Below are 19,552 nucleotides of genomic sequence, written 5' to 3' on the forward strand. Positions count from 1 at the left end.
GAACTTGTATGAACCATGTCAACCACGAACTAACTGGCAAAGATGGGGCAAGACCACAGAGTGGTTTTAAAAAATAGTTTATTTAAAAATACAACTAAAAACATGTTGAGTGCTTAAATGAAGGGCTTCTTCCTGAGCGATACAGGCGTAGCTTTAACGGACTTCATAGTCCTTCCAAGGGCTCCTTTTCTGGGGGACGTGACCGATTCCTTGATGTTGGCCAAGAGACCCTTTCTGGTTTTCCTTTTGGTTGGGGACTCCTTAGAACGCAGGGCCTGCTCCTCTGACAGGAGGGACACCCTTCTCTCCTGCTCGGCCAGGTCCCTCCGCAACCCGTCAATCTCACGCTCCTATTGGAGGAGAGCAAGCCAGGGCAGCACCCAATAAACACCCGGGCCTGAGAAAGTGCAGCACACATACCCTGCAGGCACCCAGGCGAGTGTGGGTCATGTGCCCTCAGATGCTTCCCAGTAACAGGTGTGTCAGTTGGGGGGGGGGGGGGGGAGAATCCCAGAAGATTGTGGCTCGCTAGCGGAACGTGCCTCATCTCCTCTTAAATAAGGAATGCATTTCATATTTAGCACACTGAATGTTTGTGGCCCCACTACATGTGCATGCGTTAGATGCTGCTTCATTATCCTGTTGATTAAAAACCATTTAAATGCTGGATGACTGAGCTAGCTTTGGAATTCTGATGTTTGTCCCAAGCAGATGCAATATTGTCATCCAGTTACCGTCTCACAAAGCATCTTCTGAAGCTTCTCAAGCTCAGCCTCTTTCTCCATAAAGCTCTCCCCAGCTTCCTGGATGGTCTCTGTCAAGTCCTGAATCTGCTTTTCCAAAGATGTAATCATCTAGGGCAGAGAGAGTGTCACCTTGAAACAGACTGACAGCTGAGGAGCTTTTCTCCACACGAGGTCAGCGATCATACCTCATCTTTGGCGCCACAGAGCTCTTCCATTGCACATTTTGCCTGGTACATTTCCTCATATTTCTTTGCAGCTGAATATGGGACCAAGATAGAAGCATCTTAAACGATAGTAGTTTCAGTTCATTCTAAGAGAATTAAAAGAATCAGCCTTTAACCAGGTCGATTTACGCTTAGTTGGCCATCAAAAAAAAAAAAAAATAGGAGTTCTGAGTGTTACTGTACCTGCAGCGCCGTCCTCCGCCTCTAGGGAGCACTGGCACGCCTGATCCGAGCCCTGGGCAGCCGAAGGGGTCCGCAAGAGATTCCGGAGTCTTTGCTCCGCTTCAGACAGCTTCACCTTCAGTTCCTGAACAGGGGTGACACCTGTGACCCACTTAAGATCTTCAACTTTGATACAAGTGCTGGTGTCCAAAATATCTACAATGCAGTCCGGTAAAATAATGACTTGGCCCCGATAGTGTAGCAGTGCATGTTAGTTGTAATGTTAGAGATCATCTTCAAGCTAGGCGTTAGCATGATGGCCCTTCCTTTGTGGATATGAGGAGTTCAGTTAGGCCTAATGTCCTTCTGAAGTCCAGCAAAGACTTTATCCTCCATAGAGGACATAGATGAGCGAAAACACTCATACTATACATGCCACTACGAAACAGGACTTGTTCCTCTATCATCAGGATTTAAAGATGACATCACATTCCAAGTCAAAGCATCCATTTGATGCTTCCGTTACAGTTCAGAGCAACTCTGGTTCTACTGGAACAGTATAACCATCCTCATACCAGGGGGGTAATAAAACAAAGTACTAATAAAACAAGTACTTTCACACAAGGACCAAAAAAATAAATCACAACAGTACTAGAGAACAGAAGGCAAATCTACCTCAATCTTCTCCTGCTCGGCAATGAACTCATCCACCGGTATGTACTCTTCCTCAACACGCTCGAGAGCACACTGGTAGGCGTGCTCCTTCAGAGCATCCTTGTATAGCTCAAAGGTGTTCTCCAGCTTCTCCTGATAGCTCTCCTTTAGCTCTGCCATTTTACGGCTGATGTGGGGGAGTGGGGGGCGGACAGGAGACACTCATCCCGTTTACATGCTTATTATGAAGCGTCATGCCAAAAATTCACCAAAATACAAGGCTTGCATTAAACCGATTACCCTTATTAGTTAGACTTAATGAGTTTTGGAAGGTTAGCTACTGGTCACCATTTGAGAAATTTTAGCTCCCTCTAGTGGTATGCAATTGCAATTACGATCCCCACCTTTCATCTTAATGCCATTAGTACGCGAGAGGAAAATAAAAATAAAAAATTGACAACCACTGCACAAGTCAATGACCCTACAAGTGCAGAAAGTCTGTCAAATCCCTACTCCACAATTAACAAATGATATTTGTGAATGTCTGAATGCCTATCCTTGGCCTGCAGGCCTCACCTCTGCAGCTCCTCACTTTCCATCAGCTGCTGTAGCATAGCATCACCCATCTCCTTACGGATCTCTATCTCCTGCACCAGGTTCCTGCGACGTTCTGCAAGCAGCTTTTCTTTGAGGTTCTCAATGATGCCTAGGAGATCCTTTAATGGGGGGGGGGGGGGGGGGGGGGGGGGAAATGAGCATCTGCCATCATCCTCAATGAGGATGCTATGATGGGAATTAGATCTCTCCAGTACCTCTTGAGGAAGGATGGACATATCGCCATCTTCATCATCCAGGAGCTCATCCTCTGAAAGGTAGCTGTCCAGTGCCTCTTCATCTATGATCCCATTCCTCAGAAGCGGCTTCCCATGTCGACCCACTAGTTTTGGAGCAAGACACTCCAGGGACTTTGGGGGGATGATTTGGACAACCTGACAGATCGAAGACCAACGACATCTGGTTGGTGCAAAATGCTTAATTTCAGAAACGGATATTTCCGAATGCCCCCATAATTCTTGATTCCAGAGTATCCGCATAGATGCTCTTGTACTAATGGAGTAACTAATTAAATGATTTTAAAAAGGGACCTGCTTGGCCACCGCAGAAAACTTCATGACATGAAGGGTCTCATCATAGGTGGAGGCACACTGATTGATGTTGACGATCATGCAGGCCCGGCCTTTCCCACAGAAGATAGACTGGAATAGCCTGGTCAGTTTGCTCTCGCGAAAAGGGACATATCCAGCCTTTATTCTAGAAGCAGGAAGTGAAAGCCATTATTGGGGGGGGGGGGGGGGGGCACAAAAACGAGGGTCTATGGGGAGAGGTCTGAACCAAAGCATCACACACACGGTCTTGAACTGGTCAAGGGGAAATTCCAGCAGCCCTTTGCATGGGATTGTCCCAGTCTTTGAAGGAGGCGACTGAGCTCCAATTAGGAGTGATGATACCTGTCACTCTGGTTGTTGCGTAGAGCTGCCATGCACTTCCCCAGTATGAGCAGCGAGGTGTTGATATTCCCCGCTTCCTTGAGACGCTCTCCAAAAGTCTTGGTCTTGGTGCATCTCTCAGAGCCAGCCAAATCGCAGAGGGACAGCCTAGTGCAATGTGGGCAGTTAAACAAGTGGGGCATTTCTCCTCCTCCCCCAGATCTCAGGAGAAATAATCAGTACTTACTCTGTTACCGTTAAAACTTCAGTTCCAGTGATTCTCAGGAGTTTGATGGCAAATATGCTGTGGCTTTAACAAGAAAAAAAAACCCACACACTTAAGGTTCTCTGACAAAAACTACATTTCCCAGCTGCCTAAAGAGAAGCCAACCTGGGTCACATGTACTTACCTTCGACTAGATGACTGGTTCATCTTTGTTGAAGCAGCACTTCGGTTCCGGTTACCAATTTTCAAAACCCTCCAGGCTTCATCGGAGCTATGGACGTTAATCCACTTTAAATCTGAAACCAAATAAACATTAGCTTCAATCTCCAAAGCCTACTGCTTTTCCAAGTCACCATATAATACCAGGGTTTTCACAAGGTTGCATTAACACCAAGGAGTAGTTACCAACTTCCATACATTAAAGAGCAAAGTGCATGCACTCATACATAGCCCAAGTGATAAAACTTGCCTCGGACATACGAGTTCCCCGCACTGTCCTCACAAACCCTCAGAGCACTACGTTTCTTGGCCTTAACACATGGGAGGGACTCCAGGAGATCATACACAGACTCGTTGTAGATCTCATAGAAGGCAACCCACACTGCAAACTGGTGTCTGTCCTTATCCACCACTGCGTCTGTCGAGTCCACTGGATTGCAGGGAGAAGGACATTGCAAGGCAGGAATTTGCCAACTCAAGTACTCTAGACTCCAGGCGATTGATCATACCTGTTTGGTCATATGAAACTGAGGAAAAAGAGATGCTGGACGTGAAAGACGTTGAGGAACTGGAGGAACTCTTCGAATGTTGATCATTTTCCTGTTTGAGAAACAGGATGGTTACACTGCCCATCATAAACTAAGTATATACTGAAGCATACACTACAGCAGTAAACCACCATTAGACCTTCTAAAAGGGCAGGAGGGATTGCCAAACAGCACTGACAGCCATGTACCTCCTTGAGCAAGGAAAAGACTGCTGCTTTCACATTTCTTTCCTGCTTCACTTGGTCAGGATCAAGGTACTGCACATCGCAGCTGAGATATGGTTTAAGGTCCATTTGATCGTACTGCTTGCCCTTAATGTAGTCGAAGATGACATCCAGCGTACGAGGTAGGATTCCAGGGTCTTTTGGGGACCCTGCAGAAGTTTCGGAAGAGTGTAATAATCCATGCTCAGTGCAAGAGAAAAACTGCACAGCAGAATGAAGAATCATAGTTGAAAAACTTTACCTTGGATTGTATAGGTTTTGCCCGCATTTGTCACCCCATAGGTGAAGATGAGAGCATTTTTCCCCTCCAAATAATCCAGCACTTGACCTTTTACAGTGCTTTCAAAGAAGGTTGCCTGACTGGTGCCAGGCCCAAAAATCTGCAGGAAACGAGGAACCTGAGGTGCAATGGTCTGACCGTTTCCAGGAAACAGGAGGCGGCCGACATGACAAAGACAGGTAGCATGTCCCAAAACAGCACAAGTGTTCGTTTTTAAGTTGATATGAAAAACTGCAGTAGCTTGAAGGATCCTACCCGCGAAAACGAGAATTTATGCACAGACCGTCCGATGCCCTTCTCACTGCTCTTCATAGTCGCAGACCCTTTCGGAGCTTGTAGTTTAACAGATTCAGAATCTGCCAGCACTATACATCCCTAGAGAAAATTCGGGTTAAAAAAAAAAAAAAAACACACACACACACACACACACACACACACACACACACACACACACACACACACACACACACACACACACACACACACACACACACACACACACACACACACACACACACACACACACACACTGATTTAATCTATAGCAAGCTTCAGAATAGCGGTTTCTTCAACACAGAATTCTATACTCGCTTTGTCTTCATCACAGGCAAGCTCTTCTTGGGAAAAGGGTCGGACCCTTAAATACACCTTCAGTTGTTGGTGTTCGGTATTACTACCCGTGTCACTCTAAACGAGAGAGGAAATAGAAACTCAGCCTTGGGTTATGGTTTATATCAAGCTAAAACCTTACTTTGTACAACGTTTTGACGATTAAGTCCGGAAAGGAATGAGAGAAGTCACGTAGACAAAGATCTAAACGTATGCAAGTCTACGTTTTGCTTAAGACCAAGACGGAGGATATGGAACGACGTTATAGAAAGTAAATTAGATAGAACCTGAGCCGAGACAATAGAGGAGATTGTCGAGAGCTCCGATAGCATGCCGTCGTGCGGATTGCTGGGGTGGAGCCCGTTGCAGGTGGACTGCATCGCATCCATGTCGGGATGGACGAGAACCGTGCATTCGTCCGTCAGATCGATCAACATTGACATGGCTGGGTACACAAGAGTAACAAAACGTGAGCGATCGCGAATCCTATTGCTTTACGAGACAGCGTTACACTGTATGAAATATACTTACTTCGTTTAGAAAATAAATAGCCGTAGTTAACATCTACGTTCTGCAATCACTGTTGTATAGCTATATGGTTGCTTGCCCTTTCTTGGTTCTCTTTTCTTTATTATTGCTGTTTAAAAAAAAATTAAAATACTAAACTAAACTGCAGTCTCTTTCTCTAATCACCTGGGCAAAGAAGGCACAGTACTAGACGAAGCTATGTGTCCCCCGCCAGGAATTGTTAAGGCCTCCCATCTAATTGAATTCAGGTGCTCAGCCCCACCCCTGGCTAACTGATCACCTGGTTCTGGCAAATCCATCCTCCCGGCAGCGGGTATCAGGTCCGTTATGGGACGGTCGCGAATATCAGCATGAAACACATCCGCAAAGTCGGTCCGCAACAAATGTGTGATAATATGCAACAATATCTCCCTGTTTCATTGACGTCTGGTTAAAATAAAATTATTTTGTCTGGAGTCAGAAATACTATACGGTGATTTCCACAGTTTTCCATAAGCTTTTATAATTAAAAAATCTAAATATTTTATTACTTAATATCGTTTAAGTGTGACATTAACATAGTTGTGTGCCCATTCTGGTGTTCCAGAGCATCCACACAAAGTAGGTCCAGTCTTAAATATCCTAAGGGGGGAAAAGACATACATCTTCACACCCATATGATTGTATTATCCATGTAACTTTGATTACTTTTATAGTTCAAGTTTATATTAAAAGTATAAAACTAGCTTCAGAATATCCCCTCGTATTTTGAAGCAAATTTGCAGACTCAACAGGTATTATTTACTAGAAAATTCTCAAAAACCAATCAACAAAAAAGTTTAACGTTTAGATGTCACAATGTCTCTGCCATATCCTAGCAATAGACTTTGAAAGACCCACGCAAATGTATGGTTTGTGCCAGACAAAAATGAAGGCTTTAACAACTGAGACAATGGGTCAGACCAGTGTGCTCAGGTGATTGGTTCAAATCCCACATTCCAATGAGTATCTCAGCAAGTTTTTTAACCCACTGAATCATGCTCCATTGGCACCGGATGAATGGATCCTAGGCTTCACTCATCTGCATGTGGGCATCTCAAAGATCATGCTGGATATGCACAAGAAACACCTCCTAATGTATTAATGTAGCACACCTCATCGATGCAGGAGTATGATCACTGCCTCTGGTACAAGAGGTCCTGGGTTTGAATCCCAATGCAGTAAAACTCTTAAATATCGTGGGCAGTGCTGTCTTAATGGTTAGGGAAGCACACTTGTAATTGAAAGATTGGTCTGAATCCCCAAACAGAGGTACCCTGAGCAAGGTGCTGCTCCCCAGATGCTGAATTAGCTGCCCCCTGCTATGTCACGATGTCCCATACGGGTTAAATGCAGAGGACACATTTCATTGTGTGCTGTGGTGTCAACAATGACCACTGACCACCTAATTCTACTTGTACACGAAACTTCATTTCATGTCAAAAAAAAAAGAAAAAAAGTCAGTTCCTCATTCCAATCTTTTATTGGGAAATCTATGCATCAGCGATGGTGACCTCGACCTCTACGCCGGGCTCGATGCTAATGGAGGTGATCTGCTTGACGATCTCAGACGGACTGCGCAGATCGATGAGCCTCTTGTGGATGCGCATCTGGAAGCGATCCCAAGTCTTGGAACCTTCACCGCAAGGAGTCTTCCTGGTGGTTATGCGGAGGGTCTGAAAGGTAGGTGAAGTACAGCATGGTAATTAGGTTGGCGATCAGCTATAACGCTCCCTTTTCTGCTCCACACAATGTAGGTAAAAGTCTGTTCCATTCCAAGAATAGCCAAGGTAGATGTTGGGTAATTCAGCTGTCAGGAAGAAGATGCCTGTACCTGACAACCAAATGGTACAACATCCAATAAATGAGGAGCATTTTGTCTCTGTAGCTTGTGTGTCTGGTCATAAGGTTGCTGGTTCAAATCTGATGGCTGGCATTGATTAAGCTACTAGGCCCTGGAACATGGCCCCTAACCACAGGGTCTAAAGTCATTTACATCCCACACTGAGGAATACCTTGGTAGGCATTCGGACTGGCCCCTTGACCTTAAGGTTCTTCTCCTTGGCACCTCGGATCAAGTCAGCACACACTGAAAACACAGATACACCAAAGGTCATCTCCTTTTTAACCAAATCCCTTCCACTCTAAGCCTTCCATCACCAATGGCTCAGAATAGCGTATAGGAAAAAATCAGTATATTTCATTTATCAAGTTTCATCCTCATTGCCAGATCAGGAAACCGCCACATTTGTAGCATAAGTCAGGAACACCACTAAAAGTTCGCTGAAGCTGGGGGATAAAGTCCCGAAGGTCTTACCCTTCTCCAGGGACTTCACATTACGGCTGGTAAGAGTGATTCGGATGCGATGAATCGCAACCTCGGGTTCAACCGGCGCTTTCCCAGTGTCCTTAAAGGCCTAAAAACGCACGAACATCACTGTAATTTTATACATGCATGACACCATAATACCATGCTTAAGTCGTCGAACATAACTATAAGTTCCTATGAATGGGTAAAGGGGCATGGCAGGCAGAGTGCATACGGTATACATTATGTAATGTCTTCCTAAATAACGCGATTATTACAACTAGCCAAGTCATGTAAAAATCAGTCATCCCGCCTAACTTATTTTCTTTAGTTAGTTTTAATATTGTAAAAATACAGAAACACTCAACTATCTGGGCACATCATAAGTAATCTAATGCTAATAGCTACCAAGTACTCTGAAACACGTGCGGCCGAACAGCCATAAGATGTGTTTTATTAAATATTACATTTGCGCAGAAGCGGGGGTATTACAAAATATCTTACAAGTGATTCTCTCACCATATTTAATCGTTCCTGACCGACTTATTCGTAAAACGTTTTTGGCGAACAGCGGTGAGCCAGGAAGCGAGATCTGCCGCCTGCCAGCTCTTCACGAAAAGGGCAGGACGAAGGCCTGTAGTTTCTTTTACATAGTACATACGGGTCCTTGGTTACCTTCGACCTAAGCGCAGCTGCCAATGACTATGTAGAAACGCGTGGCGGCGGAATTTCGGATAAACAACCATACTGATCCAGGATCGGCAAATTCCAGGTTTCTTATCATATCAGCTATTCCTTATAAGCAGAGAAACTGACTCAGGAATGGAATTCGCGTCATAAAGACCGTTTGACACTGATCGCTTTAAAAAAAAAAAAACACCGGTAGTGGACGCTTATTTGCGAGCACGTGTGGCTGATGTGTAAAAAAGCGAGGAAACAATATTTGTTAGGGAGTCTGGGGGTTGCCAAGTAGGATTTCAAGGTGTTTTGTCGTGTGGTGCATGCTCTCCTTCCTGACCTGACGGTTTTGTGGAAACTTTGTCCCGTGAATTTTAGTTTGTGCATATTTGTCATGCGCTCGCGTACCCTAAATTACTCCCTTGCTCTTTTTCAGAAAAAGTCCCCCTCCGCACAGGTTGCCAAATCTCACGCTCACATAAAAAAATCTCGCGGCAAATCTACATTTATTCCATTATAAACCTAGAATTAGCTGCATCAGAAGTATTAGGACAGTTTGCAAACCCTACAAACTCTATCCATCCATCTACTCGATAATAAAACTTACGTACATACACATGCAGACTTAAAAAAAAAAATCTTACTCAGACCATTTCAAAGTTGGCAACACTACCGATAATAGCCGAAACATGAAAATACAAACTTATATTCTTTGTTTTAAACCTGACATAACCCACTAATCAAAACTTTTTAGTTCCCAAAATAGTAACACCTGAAGGATTTTAATTATACGGAAACCAGTACGGTAACCCTCGCTAGTAACTCCTTATACACCAATTTTTTTTTATTTTAAAGGAATCCTTATAGTGTGGGAGCCGAAAGATGCAAATACTCCAAGTCGTACGTGGTGTTTAAGAGAAACATGTAGTTAAAACACAACAGCAGAGTTAAAACAAAACAGTGTTTTAATTAAGTTTTATACAACACAAGTTTCTCTAGGGAGTCGTAAGCAAGCACCCATGATAAACGTACAAAAACCACCATAGCAAACAAGCATTTTACAAAATAATTAATAGGAGACGTCTTTTTACGAGATTTATCACATAAATCGAATGCAATGGGGGGAGAAGAACAGGTTTTCGCCCAATGACCAAAATCACATAGAAAAAAAGACATACAAAATCTTTTCAAAAGGTTCGATTGAAGCGTGTAAAAACGGTGTTACATTTTACGACCTGGCTTGCGAGTTTCACTTAGCCGAAAAATTGATTTTTTTTTTTTCCAGGGATATAAAGGACATCTAAATTAGGCTGAAAAGCAAGCACACGTCGTACAAACACGTTGGTTAAAATTTAGGCACCACTAAAACGCAAGTTCAACAGTGCTTATTTCCATTTAAAAAGTACAACTTGATCTTGGTCAAGGCACTTTAAAAGGTTGACATGTGCATGGTCTCGATCTCGCTTAAAACCTCCTTGGAACTGGGTCTTTGGGCTGGATCGCCCGTCCAGCACCTACAGATGAGGGACCTGCACTTTTTACCCAGGCTGGTCTCCATGAAAACCTCGCCTGTTAACTTCGGTCGCAAATCAAAGGCAACTACTGCATATAGCACAGCCTGGCGCTCCCCTTCATACGGCTGATCTCTGGTTATGAGCTGCCAGAAAGTTATTCCAAAAGAGTAGATGTCTGCCTTTAGAGTAACCTCCGATCCCTTTAGGATTTCGGGGGCCCGATGGGTGTAGGTACCACCTATATGGGAGGTTACGGGATATGCATGGTTGCAGGGCTCCAGTTTCTGGGAACAGCCGAAATCGGCGATCTTGCAGTCATCTTCTTCGGTAATAAGGACATTGGCTGGCTTCAGGTCCAGGTGGGCGATGTAATGTGAATGCAGGAAGTCCATGCCGCTCGATATGCCCAGTGCATACTTCATGCACCTCTCCATCTCCAGCTCGCTGGTGCTGCAATAGATAAGATGGTGTAGACTGACGCATCCCGCATACTCCATCACGATCGTGCCAATATTATCCTCGTTTTCCACACTTGGCGGAATGCAGGTGGTGGCTGCGATGATGCGGACAATGTTTCTGTGCCGCAGATGGGCCGCGTTCAGCTCCGACCAGAAGCTCTGCCGGGACGCCAGCTTGTTTTTGGCGCACTTCTTCACCTTCTTCACCGCCACTGTCTCGCCGAAGTATCGGCCCTTGTACACGGAGCCAAAGCCGCCGGATCCGATGGGGCACAGGTACCGCAGCTCCTTCCAGTTAACCACGGACGACCAGAGCTTGTGCGCACATCTGGTGGGGAAGTTCTGCCGGGGCACTTGGAGGGAGATGTTCTTCCCATGCCTCGTCAGGGGAGAGCTGCAGGCTCCCACTTCAAGTGTGGCTCCAAACCCCTTATGCAAGAGGCGGTTTACTGGGATAGGAGAGGGCATGTTTCTTTTTTGCCCAAGACTGTATTAGGTTTGTGCGACTTTTTCCTGGCAGAGTGATTAGCCGTAAATCTACTTAATTGCGCTTAGCGGACCAATTAAACAATCAAATTGACCCAACGTGGAAGGATTAAGTCATTAACACAGAAGACAATTTAAGCGTGTAATCACAGTTTCAAATGTATGAAAATTATTAAGAATAGCAAATGACAACCGGTGAATTTCCCAAAGCCTTCGTAACGCTTTAAACTGGTTAAAAGATAGAACGTATAGCGTTAACAAGGCTTTGGGAAACTCAACCAGCATCCAATAAATGACCAACACCGATACATCAATGGAGTGTTGTGTGCCTCCGTAGCTCATAAGGTTGCTGGTTCAAAACCGATGGCTGGCACAGTAAGGTAAGGGGGTTAAGCCTCGTTTAATTTTCGAAATATGTGTATGTTAAGTCGCAATAAAATTATTTTAAAATGTGCGTTATAAATTCATCGCATACGCCACCGTTTAAGATCACGCGTCTTCCCACTTTATAGGCTTTTAAAAACATTGCTTCTGAGATTTCGGTAACATTATTTTTACCTTTTAATTTGGAATGAGCAGAATTATGCATGTATGAAATTTTTCATGCATCATGGGTTCTCCAAGTCCGAAAAATGCTTTGTTAATCCATGTAATCCACATTTATATATATTATAAATAAACTAGGTCTACATCGCGACCACGTTCTGGATACCCTGCCCACTTATTTGTGGTGAGATCAAATTATACAGTTTTTTTTTTTTTTTTTTTTTTTTTTTTTGTGAAATTCCTGCTGGTGTGTAAACATTACTATTTTAAGAAAAGATAATACTGGTAATAATTTTTGTGTGCCATATCATAAATCAATTTAATACTTCATGACCAGGGATGGACGCTGATATGAAAACAAAACATAATGCATTTTTATGTTTATGCTAACTCTACTTCATTTACAGTATACAGGTTAAAATGAAAGGTATTTTCTTGTCATAGCCGCGCAAATGCACATGTCTATCCCTGTATGTGACTACTCTTCTAGAAATGCAACAGCCATACACAAAGTGGAAAAAAACATTCCATATACACGTCTATGTATAGGTGGTTTGCAGACTGAGACAAAGAGAGCATGGAAAAAAATAGTTATTAATTTAACTAATCTACCGCTCGCAACTGATTTATGTTAAGGTTTGCAGTTACCGTTTGATAGTTCAGCGCTTGATGATGTTCTCCTGATAGTCAATGCTAAAACAAAAGTTTCCAGAGCAATGCACAGACGTTAATATAGTCCTTGTGTTTCCAGTAGGGTGGCAGGTAGAGCACAGGTATACACTGTTAGAAGGTACAGTTACTTTCACAGGGGCTGTACCCTCAAGGGTCTGCCAATTGTACCCTGGTTTAAGCTCCACTGCTCAATTTTGCCTGGGGTGGGGATGGAGGGGGAGGGGGGTGAGTTAAGACAATATCAGCACCCCCTGAGTCACAGGGGTCCTAAAAACTATAATTAAAAATAATTAGAATCGGCCTGGATTCAAGGTCTAATATGTTTTCATGGGGTCCAAAATCTCTAGTGCTGCATTTAAGTTGATATGCTATATCTGCATAACAGAGTAAACAATACAGCTTACTTTGGATAAAATTGCCATTTAAGCAAATAATAATAAAACTGATCAACATGACAAAATTAATATTAGATAACTGTCATAGTTGGACCCATTATAAAAAAAATAGTAGACCTGTATATTTTCACGCCACGAACATGTATGTGATTTAATTTCATTGTTGCTCAGCGTGTGTAAGTTTGCAGAAACGCGAATCATTTACATCCGGGTGACGTCACACATATAAACGGCGCCCCAGGGTTGTCAGTTAGCTCAGGCTGTAGCTCAGACTGCTGCTTATTCAGACTGCATGTTAGCTGTATTCTGTAAAACGGTGCATGCAGAGATGAAATGGATTGGATGCTGTAGTCATTTGGGTTTTTAGTTTTAATAATGTAATGTCGTGAAGGTAGCTAGGCTGAACAATATTTATGTGAAAGCCACCCTTATAAATAACTGCAGCAAGGGTTTTCTTGAGTTTCCTAGATAATAAGAACCGTAACTGATACCTGTCCAGTAATGAAGGTGAGGGGCACTATGGCGAGGGGCACACCCACCCACCCCCAGGTCAGCAAATTTTACCTGTCTACAGGTGTCCTCATAGAGTTGATATTATTATAATTATAATTTCTTATTATCATTATACAAGCACGTTTAAAATGAGGAATGTTTTTAAGAAAACATGTTAGAGGCTAAATGTGTCCAGCTCCATATCAGGCGCGGACCTTTAAATATCCTGTAAATGAGAAATCTGTGGCCGACTAACTGATTTTCAGCAGATGCTTAGTTGTCCTGCAGCATTTCAGAATGTCATGGAAGCTGAAGGAAATTGGAAGCTGCTTTGGGCAGGTATCCTGGCTGCTCCGCCCCCAAGAACCACGTGTCTTGTAGAAAAATAAATGACATGAATGGTGGCACAGGGCTTGGCAATGATACATCACACCGCTGAGGGTTGTAGGTTCAAATCCCACCTCCATTTTGTGTCTTGAGTTTGCTTGTCCTCCCCCCATTGTGTCAAGTGTATTTTAGAATTACCATACAATAGAATCTTGTCCAGAGTGGTGGGGATAGACTCCGCCCCTCCCCGACCAGTATAGATAGGTAAACGATGAATAGACATATAACACTTCCATATACACTAGTGGCCAAAATTGTGGAAACGCTTCCAAATTTTTAGACTGCAGAACTTTATTCAACTGTTGCTCCAGTTAGTTATTTAATCATCCAGTGTATGATATTTGTAAATATTCTTTGCTTGTTCATAAACATTATCGCCCCAGTATTGTGTAGTGGCTTTTAAAGCATCATGCTAAAAATAGCAGGCGTTTACACAACTTTGGCCTCTAGACTTTATCGGGCTTCTTCCGGTCGGAAAACCGTGTACCGGACTAAGGGGATTTAAGATTGACATGAATTTAAATGTACAAATATAAATCTTAATTTTAATGCATAATAAAGTATGACCTATTGCTATATAAGCATCTGCAAGTGGATTGTCATATAAACACGTAAAGTACAAATGTCCGTAAACAAGGAGATTAACTGAATCCTTCTTGTATATTTATTGATTTTTGTTCATATACTGTTTACACAGTGATAACACTGTAGGCTGTAAACCGCAGCTGTTGTTCCATAGCAGCAAAGTGGTATGAAAAAAAATTAAAATAAAAAAAAAAAAAATCTTGTTATTTGCCAGGTAATAAATAATCTGTCTCTTTGGATGATGTAAATGTTAGGAAATTGAGGAAAGCTGCAGTTAATTTCTATTTTACACAGCTTATACACATATTCAAAAGTTCATTATGTATATATATGTATGTGTGTGTATATATATATATACACACACACACACACACACACACACACATACATACATATATAATGAATATATATAACGAATTCTTGTCTATATTTATACAAATATAACAGTAGTTTGTAATATACATTTAAGGAAAATATACATGATTAGAAACACAAAAAAGTATAATCACAGGCTGGCATTACTGAAATGTGAATAACACAAACATACATTGCCGAACAAAGATAACGAACGAACGAAGGACGATGACGAGGAGGCTGGAATGACGTTTCCCTCTGAACGTATAGCTCTGTAATTCATGATCCTTCCCAACATCACAAGGTCAGTGAAGTTTACCCCAATCTCTACACAAATCCATACGAGTCATCTCTTTTTTTTCCCCATATTTTTGCGACAGAGTTCATATAAGCGAAATATCGCAGCCTTCTCGCTGCCCCTTCCTCTCCAGAAGGAACTCCCTCCTGCGTACCTCCTCCATACATGCGAGCAGGCTGGGTGGGGCAGTAACACGTACTCATGAAGTGCATGCGAGTGTCTGGCGATGTTACCGATCAGTCCGAATAACAGACCACACAAATCACAGTAAAAAAATATACGGTACAAGCAAATCTGTTCGTTCAGCTTAATTTGATACTTTGTAAAAATAACAAAAAACAACCCACACACAACATATATACACACATATATAATGTATATGTATATATAGATATATATATATATAAAACAAGAATAAAACAAAGAGGTCTGTAGCACCATTAGGAGCTTTTCTTTCGAAGAACAAATTAGCAGCTTGATCCAATACCGAAAAAATATTGCAGGAGTGTTTCCAACATACACATTCAATATGGTTCACTTTGTACCACGGAAGCTTATACTGAACGCAGACATAGATTGCTAGAAAGATCCATGTCTCTCACCAAAAGCTCTGAGGATCCAGAGGACACGCTGAAATGACTGTCAGGGACAAGACGACACATTCTGATGTGTCTTCTCTAGGAACCGCACGCTACACCGTTTCATACAGAACAAACGACGATGACATCGTGTCTAACTTCTGGAATGGGTACAGTATCACTTTACAGGCATAGTGTAGAGACTCTGAATGGACTCAGAAAATATGCAGAACTCATTGCCTGTTAATTAAAAGGAGATAATGGCGGATAAATCAGTCACAAGGGCATTTCATTTCTGATTTCTTTTACCAAACAACTGAAAATCAACTTTCTCAAAACAAAATTAAGATAAGTGTTTCGACTCTGCGATCTAGTCCCGCCATGCTTCCGGAAGTGTACGATTCACTAAAAGGCCAGAAACACGCAGCGCTGACAGGGCGTCCGTTCAAGTTGAATCTGCTGTTGAATATCGGACAGGTACCCCCCCCCCCCCTAAATACAGGAAAACAAGTATCTTTCGGTCTAGGTAAATGGGCAAAGGCTCTCTGCGTACTCAAAGAACAAGAGACACTGGGATTTTGTGCAAGTAAAGCAAAATGACACTTTGATAGTAAAAACACTGTAACAACTGTACCAGTAAAAAAAAAAAAAAAGTAGCACTGTATATACATGTTAACATTTCCTACACTAAATATGACATCTATAGGCACAGGCCATTTGTGAAACAGAATGGATTATGGGGACTCAGGCATTCATTTTACAAAGTGCTATGATTCAATTATGCCCAATATAGAGGCTTTGCAAAAAAAAAAAATAAAAAATAAAAAATGTTGTGAAAACACATACCTGCAAGATTATTTTATAGCAATTTCCCAAAAAACAATGTTCTTATACGATGTGGCTCACAGTTTTAATCCAATTAATCCCAAAAGTGACCAATATTTTGCAAAGACTTTTATTTATTTTTTTAAAAAAGATATATGTTTATTGGCCTTGAAAAGTGAGTGCTTCAAATAGCAACTAAAGTGCTCGAAATTGTGACTAGAGAACGCAGAGACTCTACTCAACGTGACGTTTTGTGTGTCCGTCTTTTAGAGGATTTGTGGTCAAAAACACTTTCCCAGATGAACGCCAGGTGTACGTCAAGGATAATCACATAACAGATCACTCGGTATTTTGGTTAGTCGACCTCTGCCCGATTTTAAGCGCTTGTATGAAATGAAACAATGCTGTTTATTGAATAACTCCTAAACTGTGAACTTTAAAAAGATAAGTTACTTCTCAAGGAATTCTTAAAGTCAGGCCCACGGCACGGCACCTCACGGGTAGATTTCAGTTTAACGGCTATGAGCAGCAATCTTCAACATGAATATTTCGATACTGATAAAAAAATATCCTTTGCAATTATACCACTTCTATTACCATTTGTTAAGTAGAAATATATATATATATATATATATATTAAGGAGGGAATAAATCCGTTTTGACTGGGTAAAGCTAATATATACAAAACACACACACAAACACACACACGCAGAAGATTCATGGAAAATCCATCCAGGTGCTCATTGTCGCAAATATGAACTGTCATAATACAAAAATCTCTTAAGGCATTTTACGTGTTAAGGCCTAAATAAAACACGCAAGTATTCTATACATAGCAACCACTAAACTTCACAAACACGGTGTTTATTAGTGATGGCCAAATAAAGCCTCATGAACCCTTTTCTGTATTTTCTGACCCCACTAGATTTCGCACTTGGTTTAATTTGGGACATGCTTTGAGCCCTTTTCTGAACAAAATAGCACCATCTAGTGGGATCAAAAAATACAGCAAATGGTTCATGGAGCTTCATTTGGCCATCACTAGTATTTATATATGCAAACAATATATAGGAATAAAATTGTTATGTAGCATGATTATCAGCAACTTCGTAGGGGCACAATAACTGATAGGGAAATATAAAATACAAACTAGAACATTTCAGGCAGGGAGATTAGCCTTTGCCAAGTTATTCAACATTATGCACTAATCATGGCCACTGGCTTCTGATAGGAGTCACTGCATTTAGGTAGCTGAGGTTCAGAGTTGTGTTGTGAGGTTCTTTGCATGGTTATGTTCCAAATCCTCTCCTTTTATAGGAGGCAAAGTCATTGGCAAAAGGCTTCGGTAATAGAACTGATGGGTATAAGAGACTACTAGCTAATTCAATTTACGCTAAACTAGCTAAGCTAAGCTAAACTAGCCAACTTAAATGTTGAAACCTCATTGAAACAAACTGTTTCAACTGAACATTCTGGAAGACCGTTCTGGAAACAGTGAGTACTAGAAATTGGCAAATTTTACGGTCTTGAAATGCACACACACCCACACACTCACATTGAACATGCACGTAGACACGTTTTAAAAGTGGATTTTTTAAAAATGAAAGCCCTTAATTTTCTAGCATGACTATCAAGTCAAGGTGATTGACTCCAGCAGAAACTGATTGGCTGGCTGGATGGCAGATCTTTCGATTACAGTATCTTGCACACAAGACTGGAATGTCATTTGGGTTTGATATGACCAGTACTGTTGTTCTAAACATGGAGACTGAACCTCACCCTTCACTACGAAGCTTCGAAACATCATCCCTTGTTTTCAGTGCTTGTCGAAGTTCACCTTCCGTTCTGGATAAATATACATGTTAACAAAACCCTGTCAGCAACCACAGATTTAAAGTACTTCGGAGAAAAATAAAAATAAACGCGGTGCAATGTCGCATTTGTTCACTCTCATGCATTCGAGTGTTTTAACACAGGACCAAGAGAGCCGTTTGCTACGCGTCATACGCCTTAAAACGGCAGCATCCACTCGCTTTGAGGGGATCTAGAACGTTTCAGGCTCCCGTCCTGCCTGCACGGCTAGACACTCAAGATGCAGCCAGCACTCTGCCTGATCCATACTAAACACACTCCCTAAAAACCCAAAATCCAGCCCTTTTTAGCTTTGAGATACCGCCAGGTCAAAACAGTTCAAACTACACAGATATTGTTTTAAAAATGATATGTCATCTATTTTTTTTCCTTTATAAAAATCACAAAAACACTACAGCCCCTGATGACTCGGCTTCCTGAAACTATAGCAAAATCATCCTTTGAACCACGCATAAAGTAAAACGATCCCAAAAAGACGCTTACTGATCAAATAAGGCATCGTCTCAGTGAAGGAACCTACAACACTGGACTCAGATATTCTCCCATGGTCTGACCAAACCTCTGATTGCATAAGGCCCCCAAAATGCCATTTTAATACACTAAAGGTAGGGGCTGCCCACTCCATACCGAATACTACAATTAAACTAAGCATAGATGAGGATAGGGGCAAAAAAAAAAAAAAGACATAATTTTTAACAATTAATTAATAGGACAGCCATGGACACTCTTTGCGGTAAACAGAATAATGCACGAATACTTAGTGATGAATTGAGCATTTTCCCTCCAAATCTAGAATTTATAATTGAATTAAAAACATTAATGTATTTTCTCCACTGACGTCTGTACCTATCCAACGATGGTAATTGCTGAGGGTAAATAGCTGAGTGTATTTACTGCACTGTGGTTACATTCAACACCAGTATTTGCAAGCACCAAATCCCCAACATGGTAAAAGTCGTCAGGGCTCCATGGGGTTCAAAAAAACGCTCCACATCCACACAGGTACCTGTGTGTCTGAGAACCGAACACATACACGCGCCCAAAAGTCTTTAAGCTGGACTATTCAACAACTGAAATTAAGCTCATAACAAATATTTCAATGCACATAAACATCGGCCTACTTCTGCTCACCATTTACAGGATCCAGGTTTTTGCACAAATACATTCATGGACCAGCAA

At 41.9% G+C, this 19,552-nt stretch overlaps 3 protein-coding genes, 1 long non-coding RNA gene and 1 other non-coding gene across 7 annotated transcripts in view; all 5 read right to left on the reverse strand.

The window, feature by feature from the left end:
- Positions 1–11,417, reverse strand: part of mos (v-mos Moloney murine sarcoma viral oncogene homolog) — a 56,296-nt gene extending 44,879 nt beyond the window's left edge. The window contains exon 1 of one of the 2 annotated variants that reach the window (XR_007397453.1): positions 10,045–11,417. Coding sequence is in view for 1 of the 2 variants with exons in the window: in XM_049010954.1 (XP_048866911.1) it covers positions 10,341–11,351 (1,011 nt within the window). In the remaining variant the exon portion in view is untranslated. Of the gene's footprint in view, positions 1–9,858 lie in introns of those variants that run through there. The other variant, XM_049010954.1, reaches the window with a different exon arrangement.
- The window catches only part of LOC125740132 (uncharacterized), a 149,722-nt gene that overhangs the window by 37,557 nt on the left and 92,613 nt on the right, over positions 1–19,552 (reverse strand). The gene's annotated exons all lie outside the window — the stretch shown is intronic.
- On the reverse strand, positions 62–6,142 carry zgc:56231 (uncharacterized protein LOC406257 homolog). The gene is made up of 19 exons (XM_049010937.1): positions 5,911–6,142; positions 5,667–5,824; positions 5,362–5,457; positions 5,026–5,145; positions 4,732–4,870; positions 4,455–4,639; positions 4,228–4,318; positions 3,969–4,148; positions 3,684–3,795; positions 3,521–3,583; positions 3,295–3,441; positions 2,932–3,097; positions 2,599–2,775; positions 2,363–2,502; positions 1,808–1,973; positions 1,154–1,277; positions 932–1,002; positions 735–854; positions 62–350 (listed from the first exon to the last, which is right to left on the reverse strand). Exons 2-19 carry the CDS (start codon positions 5,820–5,822, stop codon positions 114–116), a joined length of 2,490 nt encoding a protein of 829 aa, XP_048866894.1. The 5' UTR covers positions 5,823–5,824; positions 5,911–6,142; the 3' UTR covers positions 62–113.
- rps20 (ribosomal protein S20) lies at positions 7,390–8,910 on the reverse strand. Its single transcript, XM_049010956.1, has 4 exons — positions 8,753–8,910; positions 8,243–8,342; positions 7,941–8,014; positions 7,390–7,601 (listed from the first exon to the last, which is right to left on the reverse strand). Exons 1-4 carry the CDS (start codon positions 8,753–8,755, stop codon positions 7,419–7,421), a joined length of 360 nt encoding a protein of 119 aa, XP_048866913.1. The 5' UTR covers positions 8,756–8,910; the 3' UTR covers positions 7,390–7,418.
- LOC125740898 (small nucleolar RNA U54) lies at positions 8,086–8,154 on the reverse strand. Its single transcript, XR_007397811.1, has one exon. It is a non-coding gene; the product is annotated as a small nucleolar RNA U54 (small nucleolar RNA).

The sequence above is a fragment of the Brienomyrus brachyistius genome, chromosome 4, assembly GCF_023856365.1.
Source record: "Brienomyrus brachyistius isolate T26 chromosome 4, BBRACH_0.4, whole genome shotgun sequence".
Lineage (NCBI taxonomy): Eukaryota > Metazoa > Chordata > Actinopteri > Osteoglossiformes > Mormyridae > Brienomyrus > Brienomyrus brachyistius.